This window comes from Heterocephalus glaber, unplaced genomic scaffold (assembly GCF_053883595.1).
Source record: "Heterocephalus glaber isolate CG9 unplaced genomic scaffold, H.glaber_assembly_v1.0 deba00001457, whole genome shotgun sequence".
NCBI classification, from domain to species: Eukaryota; Metazoa; Chordata; class Mammalia; order Rodentia; family Bathyergidae; genus Heterocephalus; species Heterocephalus glaber.
In genome coordinates this window covers 25,841,928-25,862,629 of record NW_028258305.1, presented here as the reverse complement: position 1 = coordinate 25,862,629, position 20,702 = coordinate 25,841,928, and the positions used below count along the sequence as shown (strand labels likewise).

Genomic DNA, 20,702 nt, shown 5'->3' with positions numbered 1-20,702 from the left:
CTGGAAAACATAAAGAGATCTTCTCTCCCCCCCCCCCCCAAAAAAAAAGAGAAAGAAAGAATGAACGAGCCATTATAGCAGTATTATGGATGTGAGCTCTTTCTGGCTGTTAGCCCTGATTGATTTGTGTTGGATAGTTGGTTAACTGTCACGGAGGTCACCTCTTTTTGTGAGCTGAGACAAATAAGAATGACTCTTCCATGGAGTAGGTTTAAAGGGGATAAAAGCAAATTTGGGGTGAACACAGTTCACCATTCTGACACACCTGCTGTCACATTATGCTTGTTTTCTGTTACATCTATATACTCAATTAAGTCATCATGTCTTACTTTTTGTTTGTTTTTGCTTTTTTCTTTTGGTACTGGGGATCGAACTCGGGACCTTGCGCTTACAAGGCAGGCAGCAGAACCACTGAACTAAATCCCTGGCCCCTTTTTTTTTTTATGTCCAAGCAATCACATCTTGAAACTATTGCTGTTGTATGTGTTTTACCATACATCAGTGTTTAAAATGTCAATATTTAAAGTTTTGTGTGTTTACATTAGAAACAGACTCTTATTTCTTAGTTGGTTGCATTGTGGTTGTATTCTAAATCTGTTTACTTTTTCCCTTGGTGGTCAGTTGAAGCTTGCTTTCCTCACTTAGGTGTACCACTCTGCCAGCTGTGCTGCACATGTGTTGGCACTTTCTTCTTTCTCGTCACTTCCAAAACAGTAAACCTGTGGGTCAATTGAAGTTATTTTATTTGGTCCTCATAATCTTTTCTGAGAAGCATGGTGGGGTGCTTCTTTTACAGGAAACTGAGCTTTGGTGAGGTTAAGCTGTTTGAACGGTTCTCCTTCTGTATAACAAAAGTTTAAGTTTTATTTTCTGATGGGATTGGAATACAGTGATGGGTTTTATTACTTTGTGATTATATTCTAATTTGAGTTGCTTTCCACAAAATATTGATAATGAAAAGCGCATATTCAAGTGCATATCATGGGATTTTTATATCAAATATATTGTATTTTTCAGCATATTAAAGTATATATTTTTGTACCATTACAGGTTGTGATGAAAGCATTAGTAGTCATTAGTAGCCATCATGGAACTTCTTTCTTTCTTTACTCTTTCTTAAAGACTAGAATTCTTGTTTAGTACAAAACGAAAAGTCTTGTTTGCTACATTAATACTTTATGCAGAAGTTTAAGAGTTCCAAAATAGATTTATATTTTGGTTGTTTACAGCTGGGAGGGTATGTCTCTATAGAAGCAAAAGTATAGATATCATGATTATATAAACCTTCAAAAATTGGATACTTTTATGACCTGAACTACATGGTACCTGTGTATTCAGAACTATTTTCCCCAACCCTAAAATTAATGGATCCTTATATGAATAATTGAAACATCACAGCAGCCCAGAAAAGCTTTCTTCTCATAACTGCAGTAGTATTTTCTCACCATTTTACTATGCTTCCTTTCACCTTCTTTTTATGCTTCTTTTCTTTGTTTTGGGGGGGGTTTGTTTATTTTGGTGTTTTTTTTGTTTTTGTTTTTGTGTTTTGAAACAAAGTCTTGCTGTGTTATTCAGGTTGATCTTGAACTCACTATGTAGATGAGGCTGACTTTGAACTTGCAGTGATTGTCCTACCTCCGCCTCCCGAGTGCTGGGATTACAGGCATGCACCACCACAGCTGGCTTTCTTTTTATGCATTGTAAACGGTAATATAGTAATAGCACATTACAGAGTAGGACTGAGGATACTGTAATAAAACTGCATATAATGCCACCTCAAACAAATACTAATATTTTCGTTCTTCAGATAAAAATTTTTTCAACTATTATAGTTAAATGTTGAAGTCCTTAGTATTCTTTGAATCCGAATCCAAATCTTTCATCTGTACCTCTTGTTAAGTATAATCCCCCTGCCTCCTGTTAAGAGGTAGCTGCTCTAAAAAAATCTGTACGTGTCTAGTTTGTGTTTTTTGTAATTCTGCTATGTAGTTATGTATATTTCCAGAAATATTTTTTTTGCATGTGCTTAAATTTATTGTGTAACATTTTGCCCTTTACCTATTACTGACATCTAGCCACATTAATACGTACACACCCAGTTCATTCATTTTAACTGCTTTGTAATATTTGTGTGTTCTTTCATATTATATTGTACCACATTGTGTGCACACGCATGCGTGTGTGAGTGTTACTAGGAATTGAACCCAGGGACCCACACATACTAGGTCAAGTGGCTACTTCACTGAGTATATCCACCAGTCCTTTAAAAACTTTGACGACCGGACCTTGCTAAGTTTCCCCAGGCTGGCCTCAAACTTTTGTTCCTTTTGCCTTAGTCTCCTGAGTAGCTGGGATTATAGGAGTACCTCACTATGCCTTTCTTACTATTTTTAAGAGATGAAATCTTGCTTTGCTGCCCACATTAGGGTGGCCCCAAAATCCTGGGCTCATGTAATCTTTCTGCCTTAGCCTTCCAAGTAGCTGGGACTATAGGCCTGACTCACTGTGCCTGGCTCACATTATTTATATATTCTGTTATGAATACCAGAGTATTTTATGTACATTTTTTCCCCCCTCTTGGTACCTGCCAGGTAGATGCAGTGCCACTGAGCTACATCCCCGGCCCTATGTTAATGTTCTTTTTTTGTTACTCATAAGGCTGCATTGAAAATTTTAATACCCCCCTTTGTAATCATGTGTGTCAGTATTCTAGCCTTTGAATAGTAATTCATTGTGTTGATCATTTATGATTTGACCATGTGTAGCCAAATTATTTTGTACAGAATAGTAGAGATTTATAATCCCATGAGCAGTTACTGAGTGATCGCTCCATCCGTGTGTGTGTGTGTGTGTTGCTGATAATTGAACCTAGGACATTGAACATGCTAAGTGTGTACTCTCCCTCCCACTGAGTCATACCTGCAGTCCTGTGTTCTACATTCCTCATCCATTTCCTTACATTAACTTCTTGGTATTTTTAGACTTTGTTTTTGTTGTTGTTTATTTGTTTTTCCTTTTTGCTATGTAGTTTGGGCTGGCTTTGAACTTAGTATATGTGCTGCCGAAGCAAGCACTGGCTTTGAACTTAGTATCCCAGGCTGGCCTCAAACTCATTGTAATCCTCTTGCCTCAGCTTCCCAAGTGCTGGGATTTCAGGTATCCACCACCATATCTGGCTGGTATCTTTAGATTTTAAATGCTTGCTAATGTAATGCTTTCTTGTTTTAATTTGTTTCCCTGATTACTTAATGAGTTAAGCATATTTTCAGTTGTTTACTGGCTTAGGGTTTTTCATTGTATTTTAGATGCATAGCCTTTGTCCATTCTCATTACTTTAAAGGTGATTTTTTTTTCTTTTGCTTACAATGACAGAAATCTGTTGCAGAATTCTGGATGTCAAAAATTCAAATTCAAGGGCGGGGGATTTATGCTTAGTGGTTCCACTTCCTGCCTCGCAAGCACAAGGTCCCGAGTTTGATCCCCGGTACCAAAAAAAATTTAAAAAAAAAAATCAAATTCAGGCCATGAGCAAGGCTCATGAACCCCCTCTGAACCCCTGGGAGAGTAGCTTTCCTTCCTCACCTTCTGATAGATAGGCTGCCGGCGTTTTTGAGTCTTCCTTGGCTTGTAGCTACATAATCCAGTCTCTGCTTTCAGGGCTGCTTGAAGTTCTGGCTGTGTCCTATTTTTCCTAATAGTTTAAAATTATTTTTCATATTTAAGATTATAATTACATTTAGAGTGTCTTTTTATGAGTGAAGTATGGATCTAATTTTTCCCCATATGTTAAACTAATTCCAACACCTTTTATTGAATTTGTTGTTTCTTCATGATTTGTAATTCTCCTTGTATTATATTTCAAGGTTTTTAGATATATAGGCCTGCTTCTGGGCTCCCAGTATATTCTCTTCTGTTTTGTTGATCTACTTGTTACTCAGAAAACAACACCACATCATAATAAACTTCAATGACTGATGAGCCAAGACTCATGTGGACTTTGTTTTTAACAGAATTGAGGTCTCTTAAAACATGGAATGTTATACTTCCTCTTCCTCCTGTATTTTCTTTAACCATATGTGAACTCATCTTCTACTCTGATGTTTTTGGAGGGTGGGCAGGAAGTGATTGTAGGGCCTTGCACATGCTTAACATATGCTCTCCTGCTGAGTTCTACATCTACTCAGCAAACATTTTTTTGGTTTTTTTAATATTTTATTGGTACATTTTAGGTATACAATATAATGACATTCACCATTGGAAATTTGCACCTTTACATAATCTCTCTTGGTTCTTATTTTTCCCCCTTCCCTGTTTTTGTTAATGTAAGAATCTAGGAGGTCATTTTTCCTAATATTGCATGTCTTCCCTTACATAGATGTAGTGTTATTTATGTAAGTGGTTCCTTGTAGTTTAATACTGTTATGAGAGGGTACTTCTCTGATGATAACAGATGCTGCCCCGTCTTAGTCCAGCTCATTCTCTCTACTCTGCTGGAGGAGTGAGTGTGGAAAAGCCTGTGCTGGAGGTACCAGGCTGTGTGACGGTGGGCTGATGGGGCTGATTTGCCTGTAGGTGGGTCTGGGGTGCCAGGCACTTTGTGGGCTCCTGGTTCACAGCTGTGATGACTCTCTTTCCCACTGCTGGTGAATGTATGGGACAGTAAGTGGATTTCTTCAGAACATGAAATTAGGACCTTGCACTTTTGAGGCAGGCGGCGGAACCACTGAGCTAAATCCCCAGCCCAGGACAGTTTTCAAGATTCAGTGTTGGTTTCTATCAGTGAGGGCTGGTTTTATATACGTACATATAACATACACATACACATATTCTCTCCCCCCCCCCCATGGGGTTTCACTATATTGCCCAGGGTTTTCTCAAATTCCTGGGCTTCAGTGATCCGCTGCTTCAGCCTCCCGAGGTGCATTCCACTGCACCTGGCTGAAGCCTATTTATGAAAGAAGCATCTTAAGAGGACACTACAAATGTACCGTATTTCAAATGTTATTTTGTGTGTTTTCTGTCACTGTTGCCTATTATGTTAGTTCTAGAAAAGGCACCTCCCAACTCTCCATTGTTACCATCCACATTTTGTTATTTCCTTTGGTATGTAGTAATTTGGAAGTCACTTGTATCACATACATTATCTTAAATGATATATTACTAGAATTATTTTTTAAGTAGAAGTAAGCTCAGAGATCAAGAAGTCGTGTGTTGTCATATTCAATATCTGGTTTCAGAGATAGGTTGAGATTTGTTCTCATTAGCCCACCAGATTGCTCTTTTTAAAAAAAAAAATGGTGCTGGGGATTGGACCACATTAGGCTGCCTCTTTAGCCCTTTTTAATTTTTAAATTTTGAGACAGGTTCTCCTTAAGTCACTAAGTTGACCAAACTGGGCTTGAACTTGTGATCCTCCTGCCTCAACCTCCCAAAGTGCTGGAATTACAGGTATTCACTGTGGAGTCTTGTCTACTAGATTACTTCTTACACCTTCTGCTTCTTTCTCTTTAAAATGGCATTTAACCCGGAGATTTAGCTCAGTGGTTCCACCACCTGCCTTGCAGGCACAAGGTCCCGAGTTCATTCGCTGGTACCAAAAAAATAAAAATGGCATGTAAATATCATCAGTTTGATTAGATAGAATTGAAGAAGATTGATGATTGATTGCTTGGTCATCTGCTGCACCTAAATGCCTTAGTTTCCGTTTGAAGAGCTCTGGGTTCAGCTTTACTTGGACTCTTAGATCCTGGGCATGTCTATGAAAATGAATGGGCATGGTTAAAAATTGATTATGCACTGTTGATAATGAGTTTAGTAGATTGTTTACAAGAAGAAACTCATGAAAGGTTTTGTGCCATTAAATAAAAATGGACTCTCCATTTGGAGAGTGAAATTCTTTTCCTTCTATGTCCATGTTCCTGTGCCGATGAGCTTAGCTCCTTTCAGCAGTAGTCGACCAACAGCTTCTGAAGCCTCCTGCTGCAGAGGGCAGAGGGCACAGCTTGGCACTGCTGGAACCCTGGCAGCCTTTCACGGGTGATTTTCTTTGTGACTTTTACTGAAAGAACTGCAGTGGGCTTTTAGCATTTCTAATCCAACATTTGTTTAGCCAAGAAACCTTATGGCACTTGTCAAATCACTAAGAGTATTTTGGGAGCAGGTAATTTGCACATCATTAGTTTTAACTTTCTCATTTTGAGGTCTGTTATGAATGCTACAGAACTCTGAATACTGCTCATCTATGTAAGATTTGGAATCATTAAAAACATTGAAGAGGGCCAGGGATTTAGCTCAGTGGTTCCGCCACCTGCTGTGCAAGCGCAAGGACCCGAATTCGATCCCCGGTACCAAAAAAACATTGAAGCCTTATCGCCTGCTGTGCAAGCGCAAGGACCAGAGTTCGATCCCCGGTACCAAAAAAAAAAAGAACCAAAACAAAACATTGAAGCCTTGAAGTCTTCGTAGAGTTGATCATTGTTTTATTAAAACAAAGTATATTTTGTACAATATGCAAGGGAAGAAAAATCATTTTACTGCATCTACTACATTAACCCGTCCCCCATTTATGGGGATCAACATTCCCTAGGACAATGATGGCAAACCTTTTTGAGAGGAGTGCCCAAACTACAACCCAAAACCTACTTATTTATCATGAAGTGCCAACACTGTGATTAAACTTGAATACTGAGGTTTTTGTTTAGAAAAAAACAACTCATTAGCATCTTTTGTCTTAAAAGAAAAACATAATATAGGGGTCATAGGTATGCCACCACTGCTCTAGGTCAGAAGAAATCCTGAGCTAGTTAGTAAGTAGCACAGTCAGTCATACCTTGCTTACTGACAAGAATAAATCAGACTGGAGCTAGGGATTTAGTTCAATGGCACTGTGCCTGCCAAGGTCCTGAGTTTGATCCCTGGTACCAAAAAAACCAAAAAAAACCCCCCAAAAAACCATTGTGACACAAGTATGTTGTTAGGCCATTTTGTTGTTATGCAATCATCATAGAGTATGATTACACAAACTAAGATGGCTGTGAGTGAAATATCACGTGTAATGCCTCACTGGAGTTGGTGCAAGGTTTAGCCTGTGAGTCCCTGTCTGGTAGTATTGACCAGAAGAGGGCCTCCACTTCACTGTTGGAGCAGTGTCAGGAACATCTTTAGTGACCTGCTATTGGAGCAAAGCCTCAGTCCTGGAGAAGTTGAGGCACTAGCTTTTCTTTTTTGCCAGGACTCAGCATTAAGTCTTTGGGGTATAGTAAAAGAAAAAGAGGTGTTTTCATTGTTTGAACTTAAAAATCTAGCATAAACTATTGTACAGGTGATGAGCCCAAGACATAGAACAATGAAATATAATTTAAGGACTCACTTTTTCTTTGGGTGCCGGGGATTGAACTCTTGACCTTGGGCTTGCGAGGGAGGGGTGGTGCCACTGAGCTAAATCTCCGGCCCTAAGACTCACTTTTGTGGGTTTTTTTTTTTTTTTTTTTTTGGTACTGGGGATCGAACTCAGGACCTTGCGCTTGCAAGGCAGGCGCCAGAACCACTGAGCTAAATCCCTGGCCCCTAAGACTCACTTTTAATTAGTGACAGAGTCAGGCCCAGGAACCTAGATTTCCTAATGACAATCCAGATTTCAAGAAAGGTCAGACTGTGTTGGTTAGTAGGATAGAAGGAAGATGTTTAGGTCTGTATTATGTCTGTTCTCTTAAAAGTCTGATCAGGGTGTGGTGGTGTACACCTGTTAACCCAGGCCTCCCAGGCTGAGGCAGGAGGATCACCATGAGTTTAAGGCCATCCTTGACCACATAATGAGTTCAAGGTCAGGCTGAACTACATAGCAAGACCCTGTCTCAAAAAAAGCAACTCTGATTTGCTGTCTTATGCCTTATGTCCTTTTAGTGGCTTTTAATTACATTTACGGTTAAAAACCCCAATCTTTATTAAGCCTCATGGCAGGGCTTTGCTTGGCCTCTCTTTCTAGTCTCTCTGCTCAAGTACTGCGCCCTTTGACTCTTAAGCAAGCTGTCTCTGTCCTTTGATTTTTGTGGTCTGCATTGTGCCACAGGCTTTACATGTTCAGTTGGGTTTTGCTTGGATGCTCTCACAACTCGGCTAATTTACTCTTACTCTTTTTTCAAAACTTTTTTAATCTAGTAATCTCTGACAGGCTGTTTTGTGATACACTCATGTAAAGAGCCAACAGGTCCAAACAAACCCAAAATGCAGAACACTTCCAAGGTCCTAAGTATTTCAGATAAGGGATACGTGGCCTGTATCACCAGAGCTGTACATACATAGTCTGAAGAATATGAACTGTAGAAAGATATAAGCAAGAGATGTACTATTAAAAATTTTGTAGTAAAATATACATTTAAGTAGATTCACAGTGTTGTATAATCATCTCCACCGTCTATCTCTAGAACTTCATGTTCCCTGACTGAAACTTCTTACCTATTAAACATTGTTTCCATTCCAGCTACCCTATTCTGACTCACACCCCCAGCAGTTGCCATTGCACTATCTGTCTCTATGAGTTTGGCTGCTCTGGCCTTTTGTCACTGGCTTGTTTTACTTAGCATGACTTCAGGGCTCATCCATGTTCTACCATTTGTCAGAATTTTGTTACTTCCTTTTTAATGATGAATGAAGATCCATTGTATATATGTGGTACACTGTGTTCTTCCATCAGAATTGCTTTTAGTTTTTTTGTCTATTGATTGTAATGCCGTGACAAAGGCATACAAAGAGATGTAATTTTGTGATCCCTTAGTGTTTCCCCCCCCCAGCCTATAGCTTATGGTTTATGTAGCTGTATGCAAGTTACATAACCCACCCACGTCTACATCTCCTCATCTGCAATCGTAATAATAATGCAGTCTGCTTGTTTTGCTTCAGGAGTGTTGTAGGTGGGCAAGAAAAGGTATACAGATATGCTCTGTAAGTTGCTGATCCCTGCCTGTAACAGAATACACAACTTGATGAAACTCAGTGATCCCCCGAGTAAGGCACTCAGCATGCCTTTCTTTAACTTGGGATCACATGAATGTTACTTTGGAAGGGTAGAGCATTGTCTAGCATTGCATCAGTCTAGCACTGTGTCAGAGCTCAAGAGCTCAGTAAATGCTACAGTAGTTGCTGGTTTCTGATTTTGGGTTTTTGGGGGGTTTTTTGGTACCTGGGATCGAACTTGGGGCTTTTGAGGCAGGTGGCGGAACCCCTGAGCTAAATCCTTGGCCCTTGATTTTGTTTTTCCGTAAGACAGGACCTCACTGTGTAGTTCAGGCTGACCTGCCTAAGCCTCCCTAGTGCTGGAATTACAGGCATATGCCACCATGACCTGTTTGAGGACAGTTACGAGGCATACAATGTGTATAAATCTTTTGATTAATAGTTTGGATATCAACGTATGAAATCTAGTCTTCAAAATGAATATAAAATTGATAAAATGAGAATTTCTGTAACTTTCAAAAAGTCATTCTGTTACCTAAGAGGAGTGTTACTCATATTTCCAAAATGTAAAATTAGAATTAGTATTAATGGTCTATCACTTCAGCAAGAAATAGGAGACATTAACTTTTTCTTCTTGCTAAATGCATCATTAAGATAACAATATTCTCCATGACCCTCACCTTTTGGGCTGGGGGTCTTTTACGGATGAGTATGGAGGCACTGCATACTGCCCCAGGAGAGTTGTCCGTCCATCTTTTTCTTTAAGTGTAAATGAGTGTTTTTTGAGGAGGATAAATACTGTCCTTTCCACTTTTTTGCTCATGAATTCAACACTGCTATTGGAAACACGAGACAATTGCTATAGATTTGAACTTGAGGAAATACAATGAAAAAAGTTTTAACAGCTTTTTCTAGGATTATTGCTGAAGAGATTTGGATATAAATGTGAGCTAATGATAGCATGTGGTTATAATTTCTTAAAACTTAACTGTCTGTATTTTGATACAGTACAGAAATAGTAAAAAAACTTCCTATGTTCTCTTCAACGAAATTGTCCTATTACCATTTTACTATTTGTATCATCATTATCTGTGTCTATTGTGAAGAAGCAAAAAAGGACGAAATTACAACAAATTGAAAGTAAAGATCAAATTGGCTTTTACTTTTCTAGAAATAACATCACCTCATTCTGTAAAACAGAGTGATTATTCATATAAGTTGAGTGAGAGGCTGGCTTGGTGGACAGAAAAGGGCTGAAGAAACAGAAGCAGGGAACAAGAAGCATTTCAAAAGTTACATTCCTTACAGGAGTAAAGAAGAGGGCATTTCCTTAACTGCTCAGGTAAACTGTGCCAGTTTAGCTTGGTGACTGAATCTTCTGTTCAGTTTGATTAATGGCATTTAGCAAAAGTGACTCCATTCTGGTTTGTTCTGACCCGTTGGGGTGTAGGACAGAACTCTGTCCAAAATATATAACAGCTTCCCATAAACTTTGACACTGGATACAAATTGGGGTTTGTTTGTTTGTTTGTTTGTTTTTGAGGCAGGATCTCGCTGCTGTGTAGTCCAGGCTGACCTTGAACTTACTATATAGCCCAGGCTGGCCTTGAACTCCTGACCATCCTCCTGCCTCAGCCTCCCTAGTGCTGTGTTATAGGTGTGTTCCACCATGCTAAGCCATATATTGTTTCTGTTAACATTGTTTCTGATCAGTTTGAGAGTAAATTTCAGAATGGATGTCCCTTTACCACTATTTGTGGGTATATTTCATAAACAAGCATGGTACAATTACCACAGATTCAGGAAATTGACATTGTGGTAATACCCCCTTTAAAAACAACATTGTCAGGCTAGGGATTTAGCTTAGTAGTTCTCCTGCCTGCCTCACAAGCTCAAGGTCCCAAGTTCGATCCCCAGTACCAAAATAAAATTAAAAAACAACAACATTGTTATAATAGTATAATCTACAAAGCTTTATTCAGGTTTATTAGCTATCCCAGTAATGCCTTTATAGAGTAAAAGAAAAAAATTCTGGTCCAAGATTTCCTTGTGAATAATTTAGGACATTTAGTTTCCAATTCTCCACAATCTTCTTCAATCCTGAATGTTTCCTTAGTCTACCTTTGTAGTTCATGATCATGGCATTTTATGTGTATCATCTCATAATTTTTTTTTCTGATAATTTTGCCAGAGGTTTCTTGTTTATTAGTTTTCTGAAATAATGAGATTATAGTTTTATTTTCTTAACCTGTTTCCTATTTAGTTTATTTCTTATCGTTTCTTCTATTTTCTTTCAGGCTTACTCTGCAGTTTTTCAACTTTTAAGACCATTTTTGGGGGCCAATTTCATTTTTGTTTGTCTTTTTCATTATAAATGTTTATGATTGTGAATGCCCCTCTACCAACTTCGCTGTAAGACTTTTACATGTTTTCATTGTTGTTTGATTTTAAATACCTCCTAATTTACCTTAGATATTTTTAAAATTTGAACTGTGAGTTAATTTCCTAGGTAAGATGAAGTTTGTAAACTTACATTAATTGCCTTGGGCGGAGTGTTATGGTCCAAGAACATGCATGCACCTAATTCTTTTAAGTTTTCTCTTAGGACCTGAAATATGATTCTCTCAGTATTTTGCTCCCATTGAAGAAAAAATTGAAAGTGTTTTTTGTTTTAATTCATTCTCTGTCTCTCCATTTCTTCCAGGACTTAGACACTGAGCTATATCCCCCAACCCCTTTTCTATTTTTTTATTTCGAGGCAAGAGTTTCCCAAATTGGGCTGGAAATTGCAATCTTCCTGCCTCAGGCTCTCAGAATGCTGGAATCACAGAAGTGTCCCACCACATAGGCCATACCTCTTTTTTATGTATAAAAATTTTGCCTTGATCATAGTTTTAGGTTTTACTCCTGAGAGTTTATATTCATTTACTTTTTGGGGGAGTTACTGGGGATTGAACTCAAGACCTTATGCTTGTCAGGCAGGTGCGGTGCCACTGAGCTAAATCCCCAGCTCTTTTTTTTTTTAAATTTAATTTTATCTCATTCCCCCCTATATTTATTCACTTTCTGCTTGAAGAAAAAAACCTTATGCTCAACAAAGTAGATGTGATATTTTGCATGTTCTCATTTATGCTTTGTAAAACTATTTCTGAGCAAATCATAGTATTGAACACCTATGTGTATTAGTTAGGTGCTGTCATAACAGTGCTGTATGACAGGTTGAGTCTCCTGGGAAGCAGATTGTAAGGATGTTTTTCATGAAAGAAATTTTAATTGGAAATGTCTTTGGAATTAACACCTGCAGAGGAGGGTTGGAGGCCGGACTGGATATTGGGAGAAGGTAGGCTGTGGTGCAGTCTGAACAAAGGCCTTATCTGACTTCACAGGGAATACCGAAGGGTTCTCTCTGGTTGGGGCAGTTGCATCTTGCATCTGTAAGTGTAGGCTACCCAGAGCAGTAACTTTTCTTTAATTGAGATAATTCCTTAGAAAACCAAGGGGAATGAGGGCTGTGTGTTCCCAGCACTTTTGGCATGTAGGTAAGTTCTCTGTTCTTTAAGGGGGGAAAGTCTATCACACTGCCCCAAATTTCTAGGGCCTATAACAACAAACATTGGTTTCTCATACTCATCTGCAGATTGTCAAGGATTCTAGTAAACTACATCGAGCTGACATAAGTGCCAAGCTACATGTTGGGTGTAAATCTGCCCTGTGTAGCTCTCATCCTGTGCACACAGAAGTCAGTAGCACAAGAGGGCAAGACCAGATGAACAAACACATGTCCAGTCTCTGTCCAGGACACATATCTTTTTTGTTTTGTTTTGTTTTGTTTTTTTGGTACCAGGGATCGAACTCAGGACCTTACACTTGTGAGGCAGGTGGTGGAACCACTGAGCTAAATCCCCGGCCCCCCCAGGACACATATCTTAACATTGTCCTGGCCAAACAAGTCACATGGCCAATCCTAACATCAGTGCAGTGAGAGAAGTTTCTTTGGGAGATTTGGGGTAAGAATATTTGCTGAACAACAATCAAATTAACCATAGTATTCTGCTTAATGAACAAAAGATGAGAATTCCACTGCCAAGATTTCCTTGTCAGTCTTTCTCCTAAAATACCTCTGTTTGTCATCTCCATCTGTTATGAATGAGATGAAATGTGACAACACTTTCACCACTTATTGGCAGAGAGAACAACTTGTGCTGGGTGATGATTTTTAAAATTTATATTTGAATGAATCTTGCAATGTGTGTATCTATTGGAAAGATGGTATTTTTGCAAAGGGAAGACTTTAGGGATTTTATGCTTATTAAATTTTTTCTTATTTTAAGTTGAGATAAATTATATGTGTATTTGTACTGTCCTGCACTTTGTTGTACATTTTATAAATCTTACCTGTGCATACATCCGTATGACCATCACCAGATTTAGATAAAGTATATCATACCTCAAAAGTTTTCCTTCATGTTCCTTGCCAGCCAGTATCTTGACTTTACTCACCAAATGTCTAGTCGTTCCTGTTTTTAAACTTCTCTGGATCTTCAAATTTTCATTATCTTAGTGATGATGAACCTTAAATTGTTGGTTGTATGTCAAACAACTGTATTCTTTCATAGCTTATGTCCTTTATTGGATATTGTCTCTTCTGGGGTAGAAATTATATTTATGTTTTACCTAGAGCTTTTAAAAAAGGGTAGAGTGAAACTGTGTAAAAATCTGTTTAAAAGAAACATCTGTGTGCCAAAAAGATGGGATTAATTTGGACATTTAGCAAATAATGTGATCCTCTGGTTTTCTTGGTGAACATTATCATTGATTTCAATAGAATTGTGCCCTAGGACACACCCCCCCCCCCAGTGCACAAACCTGGTGAGATGTTTCCTTTCTACCATGTGGAATAGTACTGCACTCTTCTCTGGGCTGTGATTTAAATGTGGGCTTGAAGTCTAGTCTTTTTTTTTTTTGGTACCGGGGATCAAACTCAGGACCTTGTGCTTGTGAGGTAGACTGAGCTAAATCCCTGGCTAAATGTGGGCTTGAGAGGTTTTGAGTGGTTGGTGTAACAAATGCATTTAGTTCTGTGTCTTTTTGTTTCAGAGCACCTGTTAATTATAAAAATTGCTTTTATCTCTTGAAAAATGTCTTCATCAGTTAATTTGTATAATTATTGAATTTTGAAAAATCATTTAATCTTTTAGCTTTGTTTGTTTGCTTGTTTTTTCATGTTTTGGGTATTTTTGAGACAAGGTCTTGATATGTTGCTAATGCCGGCCTCAAGCTTGAATTTCTGGCAATCTTTCTGCCTCAGTTTCCCAAGTGCTGGGATTATAGAAGTGAACCACCACGCCCAGCATAATCTTTTAGTTTTGTTATCAATTATAAATTTAAAGGGTAGGGGATGTAGCTGAGTGGCACTGCACCTGCCTGGCAAGCGCAAGGTTCTGAGTTTGATTCCCGATATGGGGGGGATAGGGGGATGGATTTAGGAAGTTATAAAATAATGACTTGTGGGGATATTATTAATTATAGAGATCTCTAAATGGTATTGATTTTTTTCATTTTCATCAATCAGTTACTCAGAAACTAGTTTCAGAGGTGATGTAAAAGTATATGAAAGTAAATACTGAGCTGATGCTAAATTGCAGTCTGCTTAATGAGGTTAGCTAGACAAGCAAGCGTCTGTTGATATTATAATTTGCAGGGCACATAATATCCATAGGAATCAAGATCATAATATGTAAGGAATCAAGATCAATTCTTGATTGGCGTTTTTGCAACCCCTGCCACAGAAGGTTGGAAGCCGGATGTGGTGGTACACAACTGAAATAGCACTCAGGAGGCTGAGGCAGGAGGATTGCAGTGAGTTCAAGGCCAGCCTGAACTATACATAGTGCATTCCAGGCCAGCTTGAACTATATACCAAGACCTTGACTCATATTCCACCCCCCACTCCCCCCAAAAAAAGGGAGAAAAGAAATTCACTTGGATGATTGTGACACATACAGCAAGACTGTATAGTATCAGTGGGTTTGGTGATTATAACTAGGAAATTTATAATGAAAAGTCTGCTTGGCTTTTGTTTAGTAGAATCATGATTTAAGTGAGATGTCAACCCTTATTAAAGCAGTTTAGTTATTTCCAAACTTATTTCCATATTCTAAATACTGCATTAGCTCTGTCAATAGATTCACACTCTGTTCTTATTCTGTAAATATATACGATTCGTGCACACTTGGCTAATCATTTTTCTCTTTATATGTATTAGTTGATATTAGAATTTATTGCATGTTCTTATACACATAGGGAACTTTCCACAGTTCCTTACCACATATTCAGGAATCACTTAAATAGTAATTCAATTTTAAGAGACTTAATTGTTGTATAGAAATGAAGCCATCTCCCATCTGTGAAGTTATTAATCAGTAGCAGAAGGTACTTTGTATAAAAGATGGAAGACTCAGTGTTTATGTGTTAGAAAGTCTGGATGGGAAGGAATGGAAAAGAACTAGTTCTCACTTGGGCAAGGATTGACTCACCTTGTCACCAAGTCTGCAAACCTTAGTGTGTGTACACAGCTGATTGTCCTGTTTTGCGATTTTCCTGTTATACAAAGTGTATGTACATGTTATGAATGAATGAATCTCTCTCTCCAGTAGAAAAACCATCTAAGGTTTTTGTTTTTGTTTTTTTGGTACCGGGGATCGAACTCAGATCCTTGTGCTTGCAAGGCAGGCGGCGGAACCACTGAGATAAATCCCCGGCCCCATCGAAGGTTTTTAAAACTTGGTTTTCGAACCTACTTTATTCATTGTTCTGAGTGCAGAAAAATGCTTTTTAAGTAAGCTAGACCTGAGGTACTTTTGCCGAAGGAAAAGGGGAAAAAATAAAAAGCTGATCTTAAGCACCAGGTGATAATATGCACCAATCTGTCTTTACTCCTTTCGGTATTTGTTTTTTGTTTTTTTCTTCTTTTTGGCACTGGGGATCGAACTCAGGACCTTGCACTTGCCAGGCAGGTGCGACACCACTGAGCTACATCTCTGGCCCTGTCTTTCTTCTTTTCAAGACACTTGGTTGAAATGTATAGGAAGCACATCACCCTATGTGTTGTAAGCAAACTTGGTCATCTGTTCTTGGTTTTCCAAAATCTCAGGTTACCATTTTAACATGAATATGCACTTTTGTTTTTGTTTTGCCTGTTTAACATGGATATATCATTTTGTTTTGTCTTAAGTATCATATTCCAGTCCATTGGTTTCTTTTCATTTCTTCTCTTATTCTAACCCTAGAATATTTTTTTTTTTGTATTAAATTCTTTTATTGGTACATTGTAGGTATACAACACAATTACATTTCTCATTGGGAATTGTACCTTTATATAGTGCATCTTGGTTCTCATTTTTTCTCCATTACCCTAGAATATTTTTTCTCCCTCTCTGATACATTATCCATTTCTCCCTAGCCAGGAAAAGCTGTATGAATTTTATATAACTCAAGTAACCTTGGCATACACACCCTAAAAAGGTACAATTCAGCATTTTCACATCCTACCTCCCACCCCTTTTGCTGTTACTGAGCATTAAATCCAAGCTATGCATATGCTACACAAACATCCTACCACTGAGCTATATCCCTAGCCTGTTTTTAAGACACAGTCTTACTAAGTTACTCAGGCTGGCCTTGAACTTGTGATCCTCCTATCTCAGTCTTCAAGTAACTGAAATACAGGCGTGCGCCACCACACCTGGAACAAGTCAACATTTTTTTAAAGCAGCAAATGAAATTTTAAATACTTATTTTGCAATCCATTCTGGTTTTTTTAATTTTAAAAGTACTGCTTAAGTTATTTTGTTATTAATTCATTTTAATGTTTTTCTTCTGAAATAATCTAGCAAATATGCATATCTAGTTGACATTTCCTATTCATTTTTGTTTCTCTAGTTTCATGCTATGGATACGTTGTACAGACATGGCTATGACTTGAGCAGTGCAATTAGTGTCTTGGTACCACTTGGAGGACCTGTTTTATGCAGAGATGAAATGGAAGAATGGTCAGCCTCTGAAGCTAGCTTATTTGAAGAGGCATTGGAAAAATATGGCAAAGACTTCAATGATATACGTCAAGACTTTGTAAGTAGAAAATTGTGAATAAAATAAAATGTTGGGCTAGGAATATTTTATCTCATTTAGGAATCTGGTAACCCTTTGTAGTATTCATTTAGCAAGCCTATATAGGTTGTAGTAAATTTTTTGGGGGTGTGTGGATCAGAAGCAGGGCTTTGAGCATGCAGAGCATGTTATTTACCACTGAGCTACACCCTTATCCCCTAACATAGTGATTTTTATCTGCTCAAAATAGAATGAAGGCCAGTCATTCAAGGGAGAAACTGGTATTTGTTCTGGGCAGTAAGTGTAAATAAGATCCAATGATAAGAAGCCCTGAGTTCTCAGTGTAAATTTGATGGTATGAATTTATTCTCTTTAGTTCTGAGTTCTAAGTTAAAATACGGAAAGTTTTGACCACTTTTGCTAAATGTTTCTCATCTCTGCATTTAGGCCCATGATTCTCCTTTACAGCTTCTGGGTTTTTTTTGCTTTTTGTTTTTTTGGAAATGGGGCTCAAACTCAGGACCTTGTGCTTGCCAGGCAGGTGAGATGCCACTGAGCTAAATCCCCAGCCCTGTTTGGTTTTTTTTTTTTTTTTTTTGTACTAAGTGTTCAACTTAGTAGTTGAACCTAAATTTGAAGCAGACTTGTAATATAAAAGTGATCCCTTCAAGTAGAGCAGCAGAATTTGCTTTATGGTGGGAGTCAGTCTTTGGCTCTTCTTAATGACAATATGGACGTCTTTCTTCTTGGTCCTGTGCAAAGCACTTGGCTTAAGGTTTTCAAAAATTTCTGCTCTTCCTTTTACCTCCAGTTCTAATGATAAATCTGGCCAAAAGCCACCAGCATTATCTATGCCAAACCCTGAATGTTGGGCTGTCTTGGAATTTTCTGCCCCAGATTAGTTCACCACTCTAATCTTTGTCTCTCACAAAGTCCCAGGATGTGGACAAAATACAGGTAACATTTTCTTCCAGAGTGTAGCACACATGACTTCTAGTACAATTGCCAGTAAAGTCCTTGCTCCCAACTCAGACATCCTGATCTTGCCCTTTACTGTCCACAGCCCTGTCAGGATTCTTGTGTTTAGAGTTTTGACTGGAATTACCCATCAGACAATGTTTACCGCATTTTAAGGCCACACTTGCCTGCATCCCTAAATCTTTCCACAATTCTTACACAAATCAGTTCCAAAAGCTTCTGCACTTCATGGTCAGGTACAATTACAGCAAAGGCCCTACATCTCTGATACGGGTTTTCTGTATTAATCAGCTTTCGTGTTGCTGGACACAGTACCCAACACTCAAAATTTGAAGGAAGAGTTTAATTTGGCTCACATTTTAAGGGAATTCAGTCTCTGGTAAGCAAGGGCATGGAGGAACAAAGCTACTTGGTTCATGGCAGCCAGGAAGCAGAGTAGAACAGTACTAGAGAGAAGCAAGTTGGGAACCATGTATGGGACCTAAGGTCTCTCTTCCATGACCTACACAGGAGTGTGAGTGTGCTTTACTAATTTGCTAGGTGTTTCTTAGTGCAGTGAAATTGACATAGCAAGATTAGTGGTCACAGTCACAATTAAGTTTACACATGCACTCTCGCAGTTACTGTAGGTGTGTTGAGGGCACTTCAGATCTAACATCTTTACATTTTAAATTCTAGGTAGTCTTGTCTGCTATATTATGTACTTCCTTTTGTTGCATTTATGAGCATTTATGGGCTTCCTTTTGTTGCATATTATGTACTTCCATTTGTTGCCTTTATGAGAATTTATGCATTTGTTGCATTTATGGGCTTCATAAGCTTTAGTGAAGCGTAAACTCTTTGAAATAAGGGAAGAGTTTATTTAAAAAGCTCATAGTTGGGCTGGGGATTTAGCTTAGTGGTTTCGTCGCCTGCTGCACAAGCGCAAGGACCCGAGTTCGATCCCCGGTACCAAAATAAATAAATAAATACATACATACATAGCTAGCTAGCTAGCTCATAGTAGATTTCTGTTGAAGCTATTGTTTAAATTATAGAAATAGAATCTTCCCACAGACCGTCATATTTGATGTGATACAGTATCCTGCCTTTTATGTTGTTTTGTGAAGCAAAATTATTACTTATCAATATGTATTAATACATTGAATTCCAAACACAGTAATTAAAGTTGCTAGTATCACTGACATTTGTTCTGGCAAAAACTCATTCATACCCAAATAGTTACATGCTGCAGTTTAAATTTTTTTTTTTTGGTACTGGGGATCAAACTCAGGACCTTGTGTTTGCAACGCAGGCAGAGGAACCACTGAGCTAAATCCCCGGCCCCCGCAATTTAAATTTGTTGGATGTGCACCTGGGAATTTAAAACGCATTGGTGATATGTAGTCAGATGGTCAGAAAAACATAACAGTGCAGAGATATTAATATAGCAGTTATTCATATAATGGAGCTACATAACTATATAGAGATTGCAAGAACAAATCTCTTAAAGAACAAAATCTGCAGGTCTGATAAAGGAATAGAAGGTGAGAAATAAGTGAAACTCCTTTTCCAGCCTGGGGTGGTAGCACACAACTATAATCTCAGCATGTGGGAGGCTGAGGCAGTAGGAAGCCATGAGTTTGAGGGAGGCCTGGGACACATAGCAAGACCCTGTTTCAAAAATCAAACAAACCAAGGGCCAGGGATTTAGCTCAGTGGTTCCACCACCTGCCTGGGAAGGCATAGTTGGGCCAGTTAAAAAGAGGCTTAAAGGAGTACCTGGTGTTTTAGCCAGATCTCTGAAGGTACAGGCAGAGAAGAAAGAGTACACGGCAAAGTCAAAACTGAGGTACAAGATTTGCAGACATATTCCCAGACATTTAATAGGGAACTAGGAAAGGAATCTGAACAGGGTGTCGGCCCAGTATTTTTGAACATAGAGGCTGATGTTGTCACAAAATAAAGTCACTATATGAAAATGAATATAGTAATGCTTTTGGAATTTTTTTGGTTACTTTCATGATCTAACAAAACATTTTGCGGTTTTTGACTCTGTTGTCTAATTCCGGTCTCTAAAATACAACAAATCTTAACTGGATTGGCCTATCAACCACATGTTCAAACCACATTCTAGGGGAGCATCTGGGTTAAAATCCACATTTCCCAGACTTCCTTGCATCTAAGATTCTGGATATAATTTGGATTGTAGCATAGATGTAGTGGCAAGAGAGTCAGATCTGATTCAAAAAGCATCAGGCCTGTAGGGATCATTGTAGAGGCACAGCATCTTGGAGCCAGAGGTAGAAAAGTAGCCTTCCAGTTTGGTAGTTGAGTTTCTGGTCACACAGTGATGACAGCATTGATCATTAGCCGCTTCTGCAGTAAGACTGACGGTCATTCTTAGAAGGCAAGTCTACGGTCTTTTCTTCATTTTCCCTAGGACTTAATGTTTCAGTAACCTTTTCATGCAGACTGGAGTATAACAAAAGTAAAAATATATACTATGCTACCAGTTTGTAAGAATTTTGTTATCTTATGAAGGTAACAACAACCAAAAAAACCCCAACAGCATTATTATATTCATGAACAAGATAGAATGTCAAGAGACTGTTCCAAGAGTTTGGTGTTTATTTATAGTAGTAGGAGGTATTTTTAGGCCAGCCATTCATTCTGGTATCCAT

General features: G+C 38.4%; 1 protein-coding gene across 8 annotated transcripts in view; it reads left to right on the top strand.

The window, feature by feature from the left end:
- Mta3 (metastasis associated 1 family member 3) overlaps positions 1-20,702 on the top strand; it is a 224,026-nt gene that overhangs the window by 159,791 nt on the left and 43,533 nt on the right. For all 8 annotated transcript variants that reach the window (XM_087215960.1, XM_087215959.1, XM_087215957.1 and 5 more), the window contains 1 exon segment: positions 16,894-17,082. In XM_087215960.1, the coding sequence (XP_087072086.1) occupies positions 16,894-17,082 (189 nt within the window).